General features: G+C 40.0%; 1 protein-coding gene across 4 annotated transcripts in view; it reads right to left on the reverse strand.

Annotated features, from left to right (window-relative positions):
• The window catches only part of slc8a3 (solute carrier family 8 member 3), a 181,106-nt gene that overhangs the window by 50,095 nt on the left and 109,006 nt on the right, over positions 1-22,005 (reverse strand). For all 4 annotated transcript variants that reach the window (XM_084742801.1, XM_084742800.1, XM_084742798.1 and 1 more), the window contains exon 3: positions 13,212-13,318. In XM_084742801.1, the coding sequence (XP_084598927.1) occupies positions 13,212-13,318 (107 nt within the window). The remainder of the gene's footprint in view (positions 1-13,211; positions 13,319-22,005) is intronic.

Genomic DNA, 22,005 nt, shown 5'->3' on the forward strand with positions numbered 1-22,005 from the left:
TTGTCATAACACCACATGTTTAATTTGTAAGTCTCACAAGGCCACATGTTGTCTTTTTGTAAATACTACACATGAGCGGTGAAAAGTAAGAGCTTAACTTGAAATATAAGGGAATCGCAATACTACCCCACTCATGGTGTAGCAATAAACCAGCACAGAAAAGATGATTACCAACGTAAACCACCATGGTTTGAACAAACACATATCAGACATTAACACAAAGTAAATTTGCATTTTTGGAACATGAAATAGCAAATTTAAACTCACAAGACACAGTCCTACAGTATCCCACAGTGTTTGAAGGACATCTTTACACAAACTACACAAGCTTTCCAGGCTTATGTTCAGTTTCAGCTTCATGTAAGTATACCAATACCACCACCACCACCACCACCACTACTACTACTACTACTACTACTACTACTACTACTACTACTAATAATAATAATAATAATAATAATAAAATAATAATGAACATAATCATCAAGAAAAACAGTGCTGGTATCGGTATTCAGAATCAGAAACAGAAATACTATTGATCTCCATGGGGAAATTGTTTGATAATTGGCAGATTACCCCTTGGAAATTAGATGGTGCAGCTCAAAGGTTTCATCCACTAAATTTTGAAATTAAATGAAGATATCCAAATTTTCTTTTTTGTCTAGGCTGATACAAAGTGGCTAAAAGCTTCTCAAATGTGACCAATTTACAGTTTTTCCTGTTTTTATACTACAGTAAACAGAATGCATTTTGTTGTTGTCTGTTCATGAGAGCATACAAGCATTGGGAAGACGTTACGTTGGGTTTGGAGAACATTAAATGGTAACTTCTCGCTATTTTCTGACATGTTATCAATTCACCTTAATCGATAAAGCAGCAATATGTAGCAACTGTGCATCCAAAAATGAGGATTTTGAGAAAGATGCAAAGAAGTAAATGCAACAACCCTGAAAATAAAATCCTGAGAATAAAAGCCCTCTCCTCTAAAAATACACACTCTGGAGTTGGATTTCAATGACTGCCTGACTAACCATCCACCAAACTCCATTAATGCATTGCTCAATTTAACTGTTATAAATATCTACTCTTTCTAAAAGATTATTAATGATTTCTTAAGACCCATAAACACTTGCTCATTCGGCAAAGTTTTGGCATTAGTTTGAGATCTAATTAACATGAAACAGGCAAACTTAAACAGTTATTCTGGCCTGGAATAGAAACAGAAGAAGAAAATGTTGACTGTCGTGTTGCCATCAGAGAAATGGGTATGTTTCCTTAATTGCTGATGACATATCATGGTCACTTTGTGATAATTTACAGTAAATATTACAGATTTCTCCTTGAAATAATTAATGTTCTGTAGTGACTTCTACGCTGTACACCACATGGTCCATGCAAGGGTATCCATTGATTTCTCTGCAGGGTAATTTTGTTTTTGCCCGACGGAGAGGTCAGAGGTCACAGTCAGATACAGAGCAGCGCCCTGCAGGGTACAGTGCTCTGGCTGAGGGCACTTCAGCAGGATGGATGGTTGCTGACACATGGGCATGAACTCTGATTCTCTGGTTCAAAGATCCTCTTCAGTTGTGCCACCCTGCATTAAATACATGCAAAGTGATATATAGGCTACTGTCCATACTGTATTTATGAGCTCCTGTCCTGTTGTCCTTGTGCTTTCTGTGTCAGGCATAACGCAAAGGGACAACCATACTTTGTTTTTGTCAGTCAACACTACAATGTTGAGGATTGTGTTAGCTGCATTTCCACTGCACAGTGTGGCTCAACTTGACTCTATGGCTTTTACGGATATATCTGGTTCTTCTTTTGGTGTCACCTCCACTGAGGTTCCATGCGACCTGAGCCAATACAATACTAAGATGACGTGAAAACCCTGCAGACCACTGACTGCTTGCCTGACACGGGACGCCCTGCATTAGGGCTGCAAAATAAATCAAAATTTTTATCAAAATCACAATATGGCTTTCTGCAAATTTCAAACTGCAGGAGGTGCAATATTTATTTAAGGCAAAATGTGTCAAAAAAACTTTAAAATTAATGAATGTCATGTGGCAGAGTTGTTCTTTCCTACAAATCAGTCTACAATAAAAACTTCTTCATTTCATCTTCATTTGGTAAAGATTCCTGTAAAAAACAAAATCACACCATTTTAACGTTTTTCAATCAAAATAAGAATGATGTAAAAATGATCATTGCCTCTAATATTGCAAATCATATCGCAATTGCATATTTTTTCAAAATCATTCAGTCCTACCCTGCACAAACCCGACATTTTAAATAGCGAAGCTACCAACGATAGCAATTTTTTTTTTCACTCGAAAATGGCAATCTGCAAAACCATGCCATGGTCAACTGACAGAGTGCAGACGTATCAAGAACAACATCCCTTCATGTCACCTGCTATAGGAGTAGCGTAGCTGCTTTTTATGTGTGTAGTGAGCCTGTGAGGGCCTGAGAAGCAGTGACAAAAAGTAAGGAAAATGTGAGCAGTGAAGTTGTCAGGCTGGCAGTAAATGTACAGTGTAGGTTACAGTTTGTCAGTGAATAAAAGCTGCAGTTTCTCAAGACCAAAGCATTTGTGTGTGTGCGTGTGTGTGTTTCCCAACTGCTGGAATAGTATCGCTATGATGATAAGCTCCGCCTATGTTGAGAGAGTACTACACTGCAGCAGAAAACAAAGTATAAAGTGAGTAGAGTCAAGTTAAGCCATACCATGTAGTGGAATTATGTATAGTTTTTGCATTTTGGCCCATTCAAGTTCAAAAACATGAACAAGAGGTTGTTATAGCTGTGTCACAGGTAGCTTGTTTTGGTAATGCCACACCAGTTTTGGTCACAAGAAGCGTGAGAATAAATCAAACTGAAATTTACTTGTAAATTAAGTTTAAGATGATGGACCAGTTAAAAGTGCTAGAAGTGATTGTAGAGACCTAAACATGAGAAGCACTGCAGCTCAGTGCTCTGTGCTCAGTTCAACTGTCATGCTTGACTTCCTTCTATGAAGAAAATTCTTTACTTTTGTGTTATTTTATGCAGTTCGCTCAGATTATATTGTCCCTGAAGTTTGCTCAGGGACAAACTTGCATTTTTGGGCAGTGTTGCAGTAGTTACAAGTGAATGTTAATGCAAATGCTGTCACCCAGAAAACACTGTTTGGATGGCGACCTCACATCCCCGGCCAAAAATGATTCTGGTCGGACGCCAAAAACTGCAGCGTGGCTGTGACATGGATGTAAAGGCGGACAGCCAGACGGTGACGTTGTTTCTCTTTTCCAGTCTCTTACAAACCAGGAAGTATTGAACACATACCACCATTTGCCAAAAAGCAAATGCATCTGTCTTTGTCTTTTTTTAATACATTGATATTTGATTGACAGTTTATTTGGTTGTGATCAGAAGGCGACACTGTGACATTCACTCCACGTACAAAGAAGTATTTCTAAACAACCATTTTTTAAATAAAAAAAAATATGCTTATGCCTTTTATGTATGTCTTAAACCTGTGGTGTTTGTAAGAGTGAATCGTCTTTATCAAAGCTCTCTTTGATCGCACATAGGAGGCGTGTGCCCTCAGGGCTTTCTGCCAGAAAGTCAGGTGACATAATATAAAGAGTGACAAGATGGGTCAAATACAGGACTTTTTCCCAGGAGAGTGGGGCTGATATCCTGTCAACAACAAAAGTCAACGTTGACTTATTATTTTTAGACTTGGTTGACTCATTATTTTTTTGTAGGATGCACAAAGCTGCAGAATGTACATACACTTTATCAGAATAAGCTGAGTAGGCCGGTTGGGGTTATGACATATTTTGATGTTGATGGAAAGCCCAGGAAGGACGTCTAGGTGACGTACCGGACGCTGGCACAACTTTCATTTCATTTAATCAAACTATGTTGAACCATAACGGACGTCTCGATTGGATGCTCAAAAAAAAACAGCTATCCAGTGTCTCATTATTTGCTTTAAAGTAGCTGCCCAAATTAGCCAAAAGAATAAAATAAATGTCTCACAGCTTGGACGAAACATCCCAAAATACATCCAGCATGAACATCGACATGTCTGAGCCTCAGAGTCACCTAAATAAAGTCGTGTACTGCCATGTACAGACTTGGACGTGACTGTGATTGTGACTCTGCAGTGTTGTGTCGTTGCAGCAGCAGCAGCAGCAGTCGTGGAGCGGCTCGTCTGGCCACCTCACCAGAGCTGCTAATGGTATTGACCACTTCAGTATAAGTTAGAGAAGGGCATAGCAGGAGCCGGCAGTAAACAACTCCAGACTGACATGTCAGGGTGACTGTTGGCTTGATTGCTTTCATTACTCACACACTGTCCAAAGTCAGACCTGCCAGCTCAGGACTCGCTCACATCTGCCAGGTTCTGCTGTTAGCATCCCGCTGCATGAACACGTCGGAGGAGCTGCAATGACTGATGCAACGGCTGGTAATAAATAAAAAGACCAGAGAGTGAAAATGAGATCTGACACTTATTTCTGTGCTCTTATTTTGATCGTAATGGAGAAATAATGGGTGAAGAAACCAGTTTTTTTGTTGCAAAGTGCACTCTGAGAAGTACAGGTTCTAACTAGAACCATAAGGGGTTCTTTAGCTTGTCCCCGCAGGAGAACAATTTTTGCTTGCTGGTTGAACCTTTTATAAAGGTTTCACCTGAACCTGTTTCAGACGATTCTACATAGAGCCCAACGTAAAGGTTTACACTTAGAACAGTCTGTCATAAGTTCCATGTAGAATCTATGAGATGTTTTGTAGGAGAACCATTCTATGGTGTAATGGTTCCACACAGAACCCCTTCTTGAGGTTCTATTAAATATCTTTCCATCTTCTAAGGGTGCCAACAACAACCCTTCCAGGGGCTTCTACTAAGAACCCTTATACATATCAAGGGTTTTACCGAGAAGGTTCTACTGAAAACCCTTCCTTCATCTAGAACCAAACCAAAGCAGGTTCTATCAAGAATCTTTCCATTGTCTAATGATGCTAACAAGAACCTATCCTGAGGTTCTGCAGAGAAACCATTTGTCATTCCAAGGGCTTCATCTGGGAGAACCTTTTTATATTCCAGTTATTTTTCTAGAACCCACCCAGGGGATTCTACCGAGACCCCTTTTACATTCCAAGGGTTTCATCAGAACACACTCAGTGGGTTCTACAGGAAATGCTTTTAAATTTCACAGTTTTTATCTGGAACCCATCCGAGGGTTCCACCAAGAACCTGTTTACATTCCAAGGGTTTTATCTAGTTATCTGTCAAGGAGTTCTATCAAGAACATTATTAGATTCCAGGGCTTATAGTTAGAATGCATCCAGTGGGTTCTAAGGAGCACCTATTTATATTTCAAGGGTTTTATCTGAAACTCACCCCCAGGAGTTCTATCAAGAACCCTTTTATATTCCACAGGTTTGATCTAAAAGGCACCCAGGGGGTTCTTCTGAGAACCTTTTATATTTCAAGGGTTGTCTTTAGAACCCACCCACAGGGTTCTAAAAATAAACCTTTCATATTCAAAGGCTTTTGTTTAGAACTGATCCAGGGGGTCTACGGAGAACCTTTTTATATTCCATGGGTTCTATTTAAAGCTCACCCAGGGCGAACCCTTTTATATTATGGCACAAAAAAACATTTGACAAACTCCTCTTTCCAAGAATAGTTCTTAACAGAACTCACAGTGTTGCAAAGAACCCTTGACGAACCCTTTCTTCACAGAACAGTACTTCAGAGACAAATGGCTCTGGGCAGAACCTCAGCCCTTCAGACAGAGCCCCTTTCGGAGCCTTTATTTCTAAGAGTGTATCGTCGGTTGAGAGGCTACGTAGAAAAATGGAGCAAGGCTGTTGCATATGAAAAAAAGCCAAACAAAACAAAGACTCTCATAGAATATTCATCAATTCTGCTCCTCCACTCCGGCTTTAATAAGGAGAAAAACAAACCCAATCAGCCCCACATCAGCGGTTATGAACAACAATATAATCGCCACATTATATATGAAAAGTGAGAAATTATCATATCATTCACATCACTGCGATCGAGCAGCACCTACTGTGGCAACAGGAGAATATATGGAGCCCCTCTGCTAAACACTGCCTTGTGTTTTTCCTCTAAATTCAAATCAAAGCGATTTCATCAGCACGAGCACATTCATAAAAGATGATCCTGCATGGGAAATAATACAGAAAAGCTTTTTCATTACCTCCTCATCATATATAGATCAAACATTTATTACCCTTGATCAAACATTCATTACCTCCTGCATTAAAAAAGAGGTAAGTAGATGTATCTCGAATTACTCATTGTCAACACTGGCTGCACTTTCATTAGCAGCACAGTTGTGTTGTCATCTTTCTAGTATCAGAATGAGCCACATTTTAATCAGTTTGTGCAATAAATACACACAGAAGTGTCAACAGGGAGACGCGTGCAGAGTCATATCAGACGGAGTACAGTTAAAGGAGAGCAACCTAAAAAAATACCTTTTTAATATTGTGCACCTTTTAAATTTTATTGGCCCTGCAAAAAAAAAAAAAAGTTTTTTGTATTCTTAAATCAACATCCAATCATGTTTTCTTCCTGTAATAAAATAAAACATGACATGCGCTGACATAGGCTTGACCTGTAACATTATGACATCAACTCATCAACCAATCAAACTTTTAGCAGCACAGAGCTAATGGCACCTATATACTGTGAAATTTTAGCAATCTTAAAAGTTCATTGCATCCACTCTGCACGAGATGCATTCAATAAACTTGGTTGTGACATCAGTTTTGATGTGTGTTGACTGTACAATGATCACACCTACTAAACTGCTATGATACAAGCACAAAAAAAAAACATAATCAGTGTCTGTCATCACCAGTGGTGGTCAAAGTACTCAACCCCAGAACTTGAGTCAAAGTATAGATACTCCTGGACAAATATTACTCAACTACAAGTGAAAACTGCTCAGTCAAAATTTTACTCAAGTTAAAGTACTAGAGTACTTGCTTTTAAAAAGTACAAACTACATGTTGCAATACGAAAGCTGATGAAATCGTGTTTGATTTGGAGTTTAAGGGTTCAGAATCAAACTTTTTAATAAAAAGTTTTTTGTCCTATTTGCTGAAACCGTCACTTTATACTGATAGGAAAACATGAGACAGGAAACATGAAAAAATCAGGTTCCTTTGGCTTCTCCTTGTGCTTCTAATGTCATCTGGAAGAATCCACCACGCCTGAGCAAAAAGAAACCAATCAGGAGTCGCGGCTCTCACCTGAATTTGACAAACTGGAAGAGACTCAGCGATCGATCCAACCTAAAACGCTGGTATTTGACGACCTGGAATTGAGACTCAACAATCAACAATCTTTCTTTAGACTTGTGTGTCCCAACTTTAACTTGATGCAGTTTAAAATCCAGTATTTCAAAGTTATCTAACTGTCTACTTGCGGGAATCACAGGCCGATCTGAGCTCCTGCAGCCAGAGGAACCACACAGGAGGTTTCACTTTCTTTCTCCTGTCAGTGTGTGACCCAAACAAAGCAGCTGTTTTGATCTCCTCAGACTAAACCTGGCCATTGGCATGTGTCAACCTTAGCTCCAGCTGTCGTTACCCATCTTCATCTCTCCCTCCGTCTGAGCAGACATCTCTCTCTTCCTCCACTTCCCCTACACCTATCCTGTCTGCAGCAGTCCTGACTCGTCGTGTCCGCTGCACTGAACTCAACAATACCGCTGCTGCAGACAGAAACCTGCGAGAAATGAAGGCCGCTCATGAAGAACAGCATGAGAGTTTGGACTGAGTGGCTCTGTTTTGTTGGCACCTGCAGACTTGATGTGATTCGACTAAAAATTATTTCTAGAAAAAGACCAACTCAATCAGTAACCACTAAGGGTGGTAAAATCTCTTCCTCTAAGAATGTTAAATACAAGACTCCATCTGCGTTTTTTCTGTGTTTTTCAAATGGATGATGAACGCTGATGATCTCCTCTCCTCTTGCAATTATAAGACACTTCTGTGATAAAATTACTGGAATGTTTATCTGTGATGTAGTAAGACACAGTGTAGGGCTGAACAATTAACCAAATATGTATTAAAATTGCAGTATGGCCTCTGGCAACTTTCAAGTTGTGGTGCAGAGATGTTCTAGCCTGCACATCATATTTTACATAGTTAGAAAACATTATTGTCTGGTACAGATCCCAGCAAAAACCACAACATAATCACTCTAATATTTTTTTCAATGAAAATGAGAATAATAATGTAAAAAGAAGCTAGAAACTTTTTTGGCAGATGCGCCAAGTGAAAACTCATTGGGCTGAATGGGTGCCATCTTTGCATCTTGTATCCAGTTTATAATAATAAAACTATAGTTTCTACCTCTTCTAGCAATGGTAGGAAGCACACACTGTAAATAATAAACCATTAACTAAAAGGCAACATAAAATGCATTTACCTGCATTTAATTAAAATAATGCAATCATATAGTAGAACTTGTCCTCATGTAAACTGATGTCTAAATATGTTCCTAATGTTATTACTGAATGGAATATTTACTTTGCTGTTTTGAAAGTGCTGTAAAATAAAATGCATAATGGCGTCTGTTACCCTATGCGTTAGTTTTCCTCCTCTGTTTTGTTTATACTGTATGCAAACAGCCGTCTTTGCTGAAAGTTTAATTGTATGCACACTTGCCAAAGAAGCATCAGTTTGTCACTGCACGCACCTGTAATGCTTCGAGGTCTTAGGTTAGAAATTTTAAGTGGGAAATTCCAGTCTTTGTGTTTGAGTGGAACGCGGCGTTAGTGAGTGAGGTAACCCCTCAGTGTGCTGAACTGAGCCATGGTGCATTTTATTAAATATGAATTTAACTTTTCATTTTCCAGAGAAAGAGACTCTTATTTCTTCTTTCAGGTGTTGCTTTAAGTTACGGTGAATATTAAAGTTCATTTTAGATTAAAGACTTGGTCTTAAGGCCAAGATGAGAAATAAATTTTGGTTTAGCCCAAGGTTAGAATTAAAGGAAAAAATTGGGAGAAATGTGCTTCTTTGATTTCTGGTGGAGGTTTAAATGAGAAGATTGATATCACGCTCATGTCTGTCTGTTAGATATGAGGCTACAGCTCTATTAGCTTAGTTTAGCGCAAGGACACAGCCAGCCTTTGCTTTACGGTCACAGGTAGCTGTCTAGAAGTGAATGCGCAGGAGTCGATGATGCCAACCAGTTCATAGAAAACACTAACAAGTGTTGCTCTCGGTGGATTTCTGGCACTGTGCCGATGTGGTGGTGGCGTGGCACTTTATTGTGATCTGCACAGAGCTGAAAACGACGCTGCTAAAACCACAGACGAGGAAGAGTCTCTTTCTTTCTTTCCATAGATTTTCCCAAATGCTGGCTTCCTGATTCTTTCTGGCTGTCCAAATGAGTATTTTTACTTTTGCATCCAAGCACATCCAGTTTCTTAAAAAAGAAAGAACAAATGTTTCCTAATTTAACTAAACTGCACTACAGTCAGACCTGACAGCATCTTTTAAGTAACATGCATTATTACTTTTTTAACTGCTGTAATAATCAGACTTTCACCTGGCGCCGTGATTCCCCTCCTCGAAAACTCACTTTCTAAAGTAATCACTGATCCTACGAACCTTTCTGCAAAGCTTCAAACATCACATGGATGAGATGTAACGTTAATTAAGAGGTTTTGTAAAGTGAGAAATAGGAGGCTGGAATGTTTTGTCTGTGAAACGTGTAGAATAAAGACAAGACTTTTATATCATATTTATGTTCAGCTACACTTCAAGACGGAGCCAAACTGTAAATTAAAACAACGGCTGAGAACAAAAGCTATTAACTTATTTTAAAAGTCTTAAATGTGTAAATTAACAGCTTATTAGCTTTTATGTCGCATTTAATTTGATGTCGCACAAGCCATTTTTATTTTTTTTTTATAAAATATGCGTACTAATGTGATAATTGTCATTTTCTTCACTCATAATCATTAGAACTCCTTATAAAAAATGTTTGCTTGGTACATATGCACAAGCTCAGCCTCATTTTGATCCTGGAAAAAAACTGTTATGTGAAGAAGCAGTTGCCGACTTTATTCACATTACAGGCATTTAGTTTGACTCCCGTTCAGAGAAACAAACAAGAAATGCACCCGTGGAATAAGTTTAAATTCAGAGTTTACTGACATTTCAAAGAGATGTGTGACAGACAGCTTGTGTGTGTGTGTGTGTGTTCATCAGTGTGTGTGTGTGTGTGTGTGTGTGTTCATCAGTGTGTGTGTGGGTAAAACCTGCACCAACACAAAGAGAGGATAAAACAACAACAAGCAGCATCATAGAGCAGCGGAGGAGGAGTGTTTGGAGTGATGCAGCCGTCACTCATAAAGACCTGCATAGTAACCCGCTCTTCATCACGACTCTTCCTCTGAGAACACAGGGAGCCGGTGCTACTCAGACAAGCGCTGCCAGACCCAATAACGTAAACATAATGAGCTGTAGTGTTTGGAGGCAACAGCCAAGTGTTAGATTCTGCACCCTCCGCACCAGCTTGTGAGCCTCTCCCATCCCCTGGCCTTGAGCGTGGTTAGATAACACTGCATTAGATAACGGTGCAGCGTGAAAATCTTAAGAAAATGCCTGGTGGCTTCTTTCAGCAGACATTACCAACGACAAGCTGGAAACAAGAAAACAAACAGAAACTTATGATGAAAACTTGCTCTGATTTGAATTCTGCTATCCTACTTTTATTTTCATATTCACCTTGCTGCAATAAAACAAGCCTAAAGACACGCTTGTTGTGCAGAGGAATATAATCTTGCAGTGAGTAACACGGCCCCAGCCAGAGAATACACAACCTCAATATGAGCTGCACACAAGATATCATCAGGAAAAAAAGCAGCTTGTTTGGGTTCATGAAGTTAGACTTTCAGATAAACTATTAAATTCAAACAGCCCTGTGAGTTATACAGTCTAATAGCGAAAAATAAATCAATAATCTCATTTTACCGACAGCAATTTGCTCGCATTTTTCACCCAAGAAGGTGCATACACTTAAAAATAGCTACTAGACTCTGCATTTAGGTAAAACGTGTCTTTACATAATAATGGCTACTTGCTCCGTGGAGATGGTAAATCATAGCAGCTCCTAGACTCCCTGCTCTCTTTTTATGCAGATGACGACGCCGTCTGGGGAGACTGTCATTATGATGGGGATGTGAGCATTTTTGGTGTGATTGTGCAGGAGTTCTAGGTGTAATATGAAAGCATGGCTATGAGATAGAGAGTCCTCGGGTGCACGGCGGTGTAAAAGCAGAAGGAGGCAGGGGGCGAATGGAAAAAGATACAGCAGAGTGACAGTCCGGGCAAAGGAAGAGGGCAAAGAAGAGGAGAAACAGAGGCCATAGACAGAGAAATGTAGATACTGCGTTCACGATTTGATGTGCACCTGCCCATCGGAGAGGTCATGATCCGCTGGTAAACAACACAATGCGTGTTGAGAGATGCAGATTACTTCAGAACAGATTTTCATTACATTTGTTTTTGTTTAATTCAGTTTCTGCAGGTGATCTAATCAGCTGTTTGCCAAAACCAGGCATGCAAACTGGTCAGGGGTGAGAAAGATGTGATGGATGTGTGAGAAGATATAAAACACAAATCTGCTAGAATTACAAGACTGAGCAAAATAAAGTATTAAGTATTAATAAATAATAAATACATGTTATGTAATACATCTAAAAGCAGAAGAAGATGGGATAAAACTGAGTATTAAGGATAACAGCAAACCACAGACCAGATAAATGAACTCTTAGTTCAAAATGAGCATATTTCTGGCCATGAAATCTAAAATGTTTCAATCTTGCCTTGTTCTACCCTGCAGTATTTAGCAAGAATGCATCAGAATAAACTCGTGGCACAAGTTGTATTTAATTGCACATCTAGGGGTGCCATTGCCCCAAATGTAATATTGACCAATTTAAGAAGAAACCCAAATCATTATTAAAAATCATTAACAGATAGTGATTACAAGCTAGTAAAATAGCTAACCTTGGTAATTTATCTAGTCTATTGTTTAGTATTTAGTATTGTATCCAACATGTTGAATGGAGGATAGGCTAGTTATGAAAAGTGTGATTTTTTGCTGCTCATTTTTAAATTGCATTCCTGCAAGATTACGACTTGCTATGTTACATTCAGATTGCTGCTACTGTTCTCTGTAAATGAGCCGGTAGTTAACAATGTTAGCTATCTTGGTAACAAGTCTTGTTTCCTCTAAATCGACCTCTTGTCTCAGGCAACTTCGTATCACCTTTTTCCACACAGCGGGTCACAGAGCGATGGTCTGGGCTTGCGCTGTACTCTGATGAGTAAACTGATTGGCTGTGGGCGATTGCTGCCTTTTGTTGACAGTCATCCGCAGCATCAGATGTTTGTTGTCTACTGTCTTTATGGAAGTCGCTTAGCAGCCTTTGCTGACAGGAAGCTACCTTTATGTAAGTCAACTATCGCTCTCTCTAAACCAAACAAACTGTTCTCACAGAACATGGGAGCAGCTGGTCTACCGCTGCCTCATCTGTTAGTTTGTTTGTGTTATTGTGTGACTTTTATTTTCGCTTTTGAAACACCAAAATCACACAATTACACAAACAAACAAACAAACAGATGGAGGCAGAGGTAGTCCAACAACTCCTGTGTTCTGCAAAGCAAAAATTGATTTCATCTGTGGAGTTTGGTTGGTTTGGACAGAGTTATATTTGGCTTATTTAATGGTGGTTTCCCATCTGAAAAGTCTGTCTGATAGCAAGGTTAAGTGGTGAAAATAGTGTACACTCAAACTGATAAAGGTTCTTTTTAGGTGGTTATTGTACTTCCACAGAAGTACACTGCTTAGCTTCTGTGCTGATGCCCCTCTCTGCTTCTCCAAACTGGTTAGGGTTGATCTGAACTATCCTTTAAAGCTGAGTGAAATCTACATCTGTCAGTACACACTGTATCGTTTACTAGTGGATCTTGACCTCTCCAATATGGCGGCCGTGCAGACACACAGCGGAAACAGAGAGCAGCAGCCAATGATGTTTCTATGTTTATGTATCTACGATGGAGCAACTAACAGTGAGAGAAAAGACAGTGACAACATGTGAGAGCGAGAGACAGAGAAAGAGATAAGAGAGGAAGAAATATGTTCAGTACTGCACCTTTCTGCAGACTCATGTCTACCATGCGGGGTTCGGCCAGCTCCAGGAAGAAGTTCTTGTTTTTCTCATACTCCTCATCGTCAATAATTTTCACGTGAATAACTTTGCTGCAAGAGGGAAGGGGGGGAAAAAAAGGAAGGGGGGGCGTGACAGGAAAGGGACAGAGAAGGACAGAGAGGGGGAAGAGAAGAAGAAGAAGAGAAAGGTTAATTTGTGATGGAGGGACACAGGAAGTGCACTGTAAGTAGGATTAATAATCAGCATGGAAGAAAGGTTAGGAGGTGAGAGGTCAGCTTGCTGCGGGCCGGCCTGTCTGTCACCGGCTGGACTCGACACACTCGCCGGGTTCCAGCGAGCTCATTGGCTGCCACGGGTGTCATGACAACCACATTTATCACACGGCGTCTGATACGAGTGGAGCGGAGGGTGAAAAGCACTCCATAGAGCAGGGGGAGGATAAAAGAACACAATGAAGTGAAAACAGCAGCATGTAATCAATCAGGTTGTAAAATGTGTAAACGGACATTTCACAAGGGCAAAAAGGTGAGTGAACGATAAATGAAAGAAACTGTCGCTATCTAAATCGATTTTTATGGCTCGATGTTTCAGTCAGAACACTTTCAATGAGACGGCTGGCTGGACACTGCGAGGACTCCCCCCCTTCCTCACCTCTTCCTCCTCCTCCTCCTCCTCCTCCTCCTCCTCCTCTCGAGGAAGATAAGAGAGAGGTGGCTTATTGCTGAGTTTATTGCTCCGGTTTGAGGAGAACACCCCTTTAATGAAGTCAAATGTCTGGAGGGGTGAGGCTCTTTCTCTGGAAAAGAGCTGCGTGTGACATCATCTCACAGAAACAGCTCAATATGGCACCTCGGCCCCCGGCGGCATTCTCGCCACTGATCGCCCTAATTGATCTTTTTAAAGAGTTATTGACGAGTGCAGGCAGTTAAGTGGTCAGTAGGTACCCAGATGTCTCCCTGCCTCGCCACATCACAGCGGGAACTCCTCGAGGAATAAGCTCTGCTGAATTGGATGACGGTAATGGAGCTGTATAATAAAAATCATTAATAAATGGTAACTTGATAGTTAATTAAATTTAAGTTAATTGTTTTTAACAAACAATGAAATGACAATTAATCATGTTTACTAATTACAAGTAATGCTACAATTTTACAATTTCTTTTTATCATTAGTTTGTGTAACATAAGATAATTAGTTTATAAATTATATATTGTATCATAGCAGTTTATTTTGTATATGATATTAAGTATTCGTTAAAGGGATAGTTCAGATTATTTGAGGGGAGGCTGTATGAGGTATTTATCAAAACTCAGTGTATTACCTACAGTAGGTGGCGGTTGGCATGTGTTCAGTTGGAGAAGAAGCAGGAATACCAGTGCAAGAGCTAAGCAATGTGGACACAGTCAGCAACAAAATGCATTTTAGCCACTTTAGAAAAGTCTCACCTGAAAAAAATCAACATCAGTTCAAGTGTATGCTACATTTAAAACATTTTCACGGCTTTACTTGGCCATCAGGCAGCCTTTTCCAACAGGAAACCACTGTTACATAAGCCAAATATCACACCATCCCAACCAACCAAACTCCATAGGCGAAATCAGTAATTTTACCTTGCAGAACACTGCAGCTGCTGGTCCACCGCTACCTTTATCTGGTCATTTATTTGTGTTATTGTGTGACTTCAGTCTTTTAAAAAGATAACAAAAGTCACACAAGAACACAAACAAACTAACAGATCAAGGTGGCTGTGGACCAACAACTCCGTGTTCTGTGAGGTAAAATGACTGATTTTGTCTATGGAGTTTGGTTGGTTTAGAGAGAGCGATATTTGACATCTTTAGGGGCAGTTTGAAGGCTATAAAGGATGTCTAAAACACATTCTGCTGCTGGCCCTGTCCACTCCAGTTCATTTCTTAACCTCCATGCTGGTGTCCCTGTCTGCTTCTCCAAACTGCCATCTACTGTAGGTAATACACTGACTAGGGATAAATTCCTCACACAATCCCACCTCAAATAAGCTGAACTATCCCATTAAATGATTGCAGGAAATCATTACATAGAGAGAAAGACCAGACAGTTGTAACACTTTGTCAATGCTTAATAATTAATTAGTTTGGAAACCATCTATTACGTATGTATGCTAACTACTACTACTTTTAAACTACAAGTAGTTTTGCTCCCTAAATCGAAGGAAGCAGTTTTTGTGCCTTTATTCTGAAAGTCTACCTGGATGTTATAATAGTTTGTAAATGGTTAATAAATGCTGTACAGTGCAGCTTTATATGCATATATATACTTGGATGGCCATTATAAAGTTGCAAATCATGTTTATAAAACTTTAGATTAACTTAATGAATAACATAGAACATATATAAGCATTATTGGAATACTGACAGTAAAATAACTTTTAACTAAGCTTAATCAGCTGTCAATTTACCATTATAATAATGACTATTACATAAGGGATAAGGTACAGAGACCAAGTCATTCTGTCTTAAATCATTCTGATTATCTTGATTATTACATGGTTACAATAGTCTGACACATAATATTTATTTTAAAATGATTTTATGGATTTGAAAATGATTTTACTATTCCTCCAGAGTCTATGATTAGAGCTGTGTCCATAGCAACAGTCTGTTCTTCATAGCAACAGCCTGTTAGACATAACAACAGTACGCTACACTGATATACTGTGACTGACCAATCAGAATCAAGTACTTAACAAAGCCACGTAACCAAAAGTGTCACCCAAACAACAAGGAACCATCAGTGCTCAACACAAGTCATGACGCCCGCTGCGTCCGCTCTGTTTAGGCCCCAGAAAGCATCCCTGCGAGCAGCAACAATAGTCGACAGCAGTGCAGCTAGCCCTGAAATAAGGATGACATACTTTATTATGCATCTGACATCTCACGGGAAGACGCTTTTCCTCTTCATCCGAGCAAAAATACCATTTTTTACGCATGTTATTTAGGGAGAGTATTTGGAAGGCAGGAGTTCGGCTAATAAGATAAGTGGCATTCATTATAGATAGCTGCTCATGTATCATGTATTGAGTCAAAAAGCAGCTCGTTCCCTGACATCCCGCTGATGTTCTTGCATCAGTGTGACATATAGTGCTGCTCGTGTCAGTCAAAGCTCTGACACACACTTTCACATGCACGCAGAAGCACAAACTCTGTCTCTCATACACCCACACGACCTCAAACACAGATATTTACAAGCACACACGCTCATGCTAGGTATATAAAACTATTAATCCGAGCATCTCAAGAGGAATTAAAATGTATTTCTGTTGCTGCTGTAATGCATAGCTAAATCCCTTTCTCTGGCCGGTGTGCATGTAGTTCTGGATGTGAATCCTGCTCGCCGAGGGGGGAGTCGACTATCTGAGATCCTGTTAGCGCACCACACACAGCAGAACAATCCGTCTCTCTTTCTCTCTCTTCATATCCCACCGGCAGGGCTTTCCTCAGATTGCCAGGCGAGATGTCTGCAGTGCTGCTGCCGCCGCCATCAGGGATGAGGAGAGGAAGCACTGGAGTCTAATGGACAAGTGGTAGCTGGCAAAGGAGCAGCTCTCCTGCCTGACATGCATGTGGGCACAGAGAGACCACAAATTTAGCCCCACACGATTACTGTAACACAACACACACATGCAAACAACAGCCATACACGTAACAACATGGACGATTAACCTGCTAGAGGAGCTGTGGGGAAGAAAAGAGCCGCTGGGCTTTTATTAAACCCCCTTTTCTGTGCAATATGTACACTTTTTCAATGCTAGAATGATATCTTAGCTGTGTACTAACTGAATTAAACACAGTAATTTTGAAATATGCAACAAATAAGCAAAAAACAATATCATAACACTACAGTGTCATGCATATTCTTTAAACCTGCATATATGTAATATCTTTTTCGACAATGGAGCAGCACAGCAAACTGTTAGGACAACACTGACATATAATCACCTCAGAGTAATATGGCAAATATAATAGCAGGTGTCTTTTTACAAATCCTGCAGATACAGATTATCCTTCAGGTGGAGTCGTGTTTGTGGCCATCTGGCAAATTAAACTGCAGTTTACTCTCCTTTTTGCTCCGTTTTTGGTCTCTGCTAAATAAATCCCCCACTACGTTCACCGACAAGCTGCTAAATTTGTCTGTCTACTCATCTGGAAACAATGCTGATGACAGCAAGAGTGAACCAAAACAGTAAAGATTGCAAAACAATGATGCTAAAGATCCATGTAGAGTTGAGGAACACTGCAGAACCTATTGATACGTGACTCTTGCTAAGTCCCACCCCTTTTGCTCTGTACTCCAATTGCAGTTAAGCAAGCTTGGTAGCAGAACCTTTTTGAACAAATTTTGAACATGGTTAAAAGAAGAAAGGTGGGGATCTGAAAATATAGTCGAGATTAAATTAGCTAATGTTAGCAACACACAAGCTAACTAGAGAGCTAATATTAATGTAGATTAGCTAACTAGTCAGCTAGCATTTTTTCTAACATTAGCTATCAGATCTAAGCAGCTAGGTAATGATTTATGTTGATTAACTAGTTAGGTAGGAGTTTTGCTAACAGCTAACGAAAGAGCTTAAGAACAGCAACAGCTCTTAAAACTTTGGGTTTCTTTTTAACATAAAGGAGCCAAGCACATAGCATATCTAAGTACAGGAAAAGGAGAAAGTTGATGTGGGTTTGCAAGAAGGGGCGGGACTTAGACAGGGCCTTCGCAAAAAAGGTGGTATGTGTTTTCTGGTGCCGTTTGTTTGTCTGTTTGTCAGCAAGATTACAGAAAAACTACCCACCCGATTTTTATGAAACTTGGTGTAAAGGTGTGGTATGGGCCAAGGAAGAACCCATTAAGTTTTGGAGCAGATCAGAATCACAGAGTTGATACACTAATTATTTTTTACTTTCAATAACACTGTGAGATGAGGAAGTTGGCCTTGGTGGAATAAATGCCATACATCTTAAAATTCAGTAGTTTGTTGTAAAGTGAAATAGTGATGAAATGAAAAAAAGTTAGCCTCTGGGCTAGCCTACAATGGTAACTGCTCAAACTTCAGACAGAAAACGGTTATTACAGAGCAAAGAGGACACTGGTACAATTACAACATTGCCACTGCTGTAACAAAACCGTTTTTCCTCAGACTATAGTGTAGGTATGGAAACATAAATATCATGCAACTAATTTTACTTGCACTCACATCCAAGCATGAATCGTCTGCAATAAATCAATGATATTAAGGAAAAATCTGAAAAATTTAATCTTCATGAGGACAAACAACAATATGGACCGTTACAATTTTTTGCTTGCAAATTTGCAGGTCACAGAAGAGTGAACTATTGGTGTTAGTAGAGGTCTTCGCGCTCCGAGTTCCCTTCCAGTTCTCTGTGGGTTTGTCGTTACGAGTGATCCCTTTCACATTATACATTTTCATTTTATTCATTGCTAATATAAGAATATTGATTAGTTAGCTTTAAGACAAGGCTTCAAGACTGAATAATAAAGCAGAACCCACAATGTCAACTGGTATTTGTGCTTTAGTGGTGCATATAAACTCTCCATTAAATTAGTACAAAGCGGTCGACATGCAGAGCTTTTGGAGGCCCTTGAGTTCTGGGATCCCAGGACAGTTGCCTGCTCACTAACTTAATATTATAACAATATTTTAGAGTAAATCAGCATTCATGAAACACCATTAAAGTCCAATTAGATGCGATTGTGTGCCGCAGGGACTTATGAAAGTCAATAAAAAACAATCACGTAATAATCAGCAGGCATGTTAGCATCATGGAAACACCTGAGCGGCTGCACAGTTTAGCAACATATTGCACATTTGTGTGATATTCCTCTGGAGCTTGACAACATAAATTAACTTGTCACCTACATTTTACACTCTGGTGTTCCACTTCAACATGATGGAGCTACCTGTAATTAGTCCTCATGACGTACAGCAGGCTAATGGAGCTGCTGTGGAAACAACATGAAATGTTTCTGTAGTTTTTAGACTGTGACAGATTGCAGTGACGGAAGAAATGCAACAACATGACACGAGTGCTTATTTGTTCCCGTTTGACACGGCGGAGTTTAAATGCACGTGTGTTAAAAATGAAAAAGTATAGACACGCTTTACCTGAGTTATCTGATACATAAACACTCTCAAGTTGTTGCTTTGAGCCGTTATGTCATTTTATTACATGGCTTTGTTAAATACTCAATTCTGATTGGTCAATTAGAGCGTGCACACACCAAACTCTGCCACACACATGGAGCAGTCAGTGCATGGGGAACATTAAGCAACATTTGCATTTGTCTGTGACAAATATCAATAATTCATCCATCTATCCCGACATCTGGCATCAGCCGCCGTGGAAGCTGCAGAAAGCCACTCTGTGCGAAGCAGGACTGTATGCGTGTGTGTGCGTGTGTGTGTGTGGAGTGATAGGGATACAATCAAACACCTGCTGTTCACACAAACACAAATCACAGTGCAGTGTTTACAGGGACTGTCCTGCTGTCGGTGCAGTGGATGGTGGCGTAATATGAATGGTTTCACTGTGGTGTGTTGACAGTAAAGACACAGAGGGTGTGACAGTGCGTGGCAGATGGTGTGTGCATATACGCACACACTGGCTCACAGGTATATCCATGCATGCTCACACCTCTCCACTGTACTGATTTATTTACAGGGTCTTAATACTTTTTTTTTTAACTTTGTGCCTGAGCTGCTTTGATATTTTGGTTCAGAGGCATAATGGACACTTTCAGGGCCAAAAGGGGAAAAAAGGGGGGGGGGGGGGACTGTGTGCTGCACTGTTTGTAGAGTTGTGGTTCATTGAGACGATGTGTGACATTGGCATGAGACACTGCTATGACTGGAAGTCACAGGAAGCCACAATAATTAGTTAAATTTGGAAAAGTTGTAGTGATTGGACAAAATGGCAAGGTCGTGCAGAGATTGGCTGAATGTTGCATGAAATGTTGCGATCACAGCATTGCAACTTCCTGGAGGGACTGAATTGGGCATCAACCTGCAGGTTTAGCTGAAAAAACACACCTGCAGTGTAAATAAACACTTTAGGTTGTGGTTACAACCAGGGGACACAGCTGAGACATGAACCTGCATGGAGCTGTAGACACAGGCTGAAACAAGAATTACTAAAAAGTCTTTTTACCTTAAATGTTACAATATAGGGGCATTTGCGGGAATACAGCATGAAGCAATTACCCTCTTTCATTTTAGAAATCCTAGTCTTATTTCTAGGGCTATTTTGGTGAAAGTAACAAAAAAGTAGAAATATATTCCTTTTTGAAAGTAGAGGGAGATAGAAACAGAGTGATGTTCTCATTGGTGTCCTCTAAAAATTCCTAGCTTAGCATAAAGACTGGAAGCAGGGGGAAACAGCTAGCGGGGGTCTAAAGCTTGCTAATTGTAACATGTTGAAACTACTTTGTTTAATCATACAGACACAGAGATGTGGTCTTTTTTGGACAGAGGCAGGCTAACTGTTTTTAGTAGCATTTAGCAGTGAGGGTATAGATTGCAACCTTCTTGCTTCACCCTCCCCTTCCAAGTATGCAGGAAAAACTACAGTGGCTGTGAATGACGGCTTCCTAACTTTATGTGATGCAAAAAAAAACCCCAACAGATTGTTTCAATTTTTCCCAGTGATGATGTCCTACACACCTGTTTGCATTTGAAGTCAGCATTTAACATGTATGACAGAAGACTAATTCATTCAGGAGACAGAGAAGTGGTGCATCTTATATGACTGACAGCACCTTTTTATAGGAATTTCCTCTAAAAGGACAAGGTTTGGCAGTGAAACGACAAGCTATGGGGAGTTACAAGTCAGTAAACTGTCACCAAAGTATTAAAAAACTGTGTCAGTTAACAATAAATAAGTTTGACTCATCTGCAGAGGGAGCAGCAGCACTGCTGTGACACACACTAATGGAAACATATTAATGAATATTATGTTCCATTTCTGCCAATTGATCTTCCTAACTCTTACACGCTGGTCCTCTGACGCTCAGACATGAGACTGCTATCAATAATCTCATCAGAGAGATGAAAATCGATGAGCGTATTTCCCAAACTGTTCCTTTATGGATGTTACGTATAGCATTGTTTGAGAACCACAGCCATAAGTCATATTAATCGTTGCTTCTTGTTGCAGAGAAGATGTTGCATCTCTTCTCTCTTCCTCTCTGGAAAGTATATTTGGTTTGAAGGGTAAAGTGTAATATGAGCCAGTGAAACTCCAATATGAAATTCAACACAGTAAGCAAACACAAGAGTGAAACTAGAATATTTTGCGTCATAAAGCAATCTCCCTCTGTGCTGAGAGGAGGTCCAGGAGAATTCAGGAAAAAAACCCATAAAATCCAACTTCCAGGAAAGTAAAAAAGTATGAAGTCAAAAGGAAGATGGTCGTCTCCCCAGTGTTCTCATTTGTTAAATCGAATTACACTAACGTGTCATAATGAACGTGATAATGATTTATTGATGCTAACATGCTAGACATAGCACCCTTAAGTTGAGTATTAGTGTGGGAAGTGCCACTGGGTAATGACACGCGATTAGAGAGTTCACACCTCCGCTGCACTGGTCTGCCTGCAGCCGGCGGCCTCTGACTTCCTCCAGTCCAGAGCAGAGGAAGAGGAGGAGGAAGAAGAGATGAAGAGGAGGAGGAGAAGAGATAAAGAGGGGGAGAGAGAGAAGAGATGAAGAGAAGGAGGAGAAGAGATGAGGAGG

This window comes from Lutjanus erythropterus, chromosome 18 (assembly GCF_056507025.1).
Source record: "Lutjanus erythropterus isolate fLutEry1 chromosome 18, fLutEry1.hap2, whole genome shotgun sequence".
NCBI lineage: Eukaryota > Metazoa > Chordata > Actinopteri > Lutjaniformes > Lutjanidae > Lutjanus > Lutjanus erythropterus.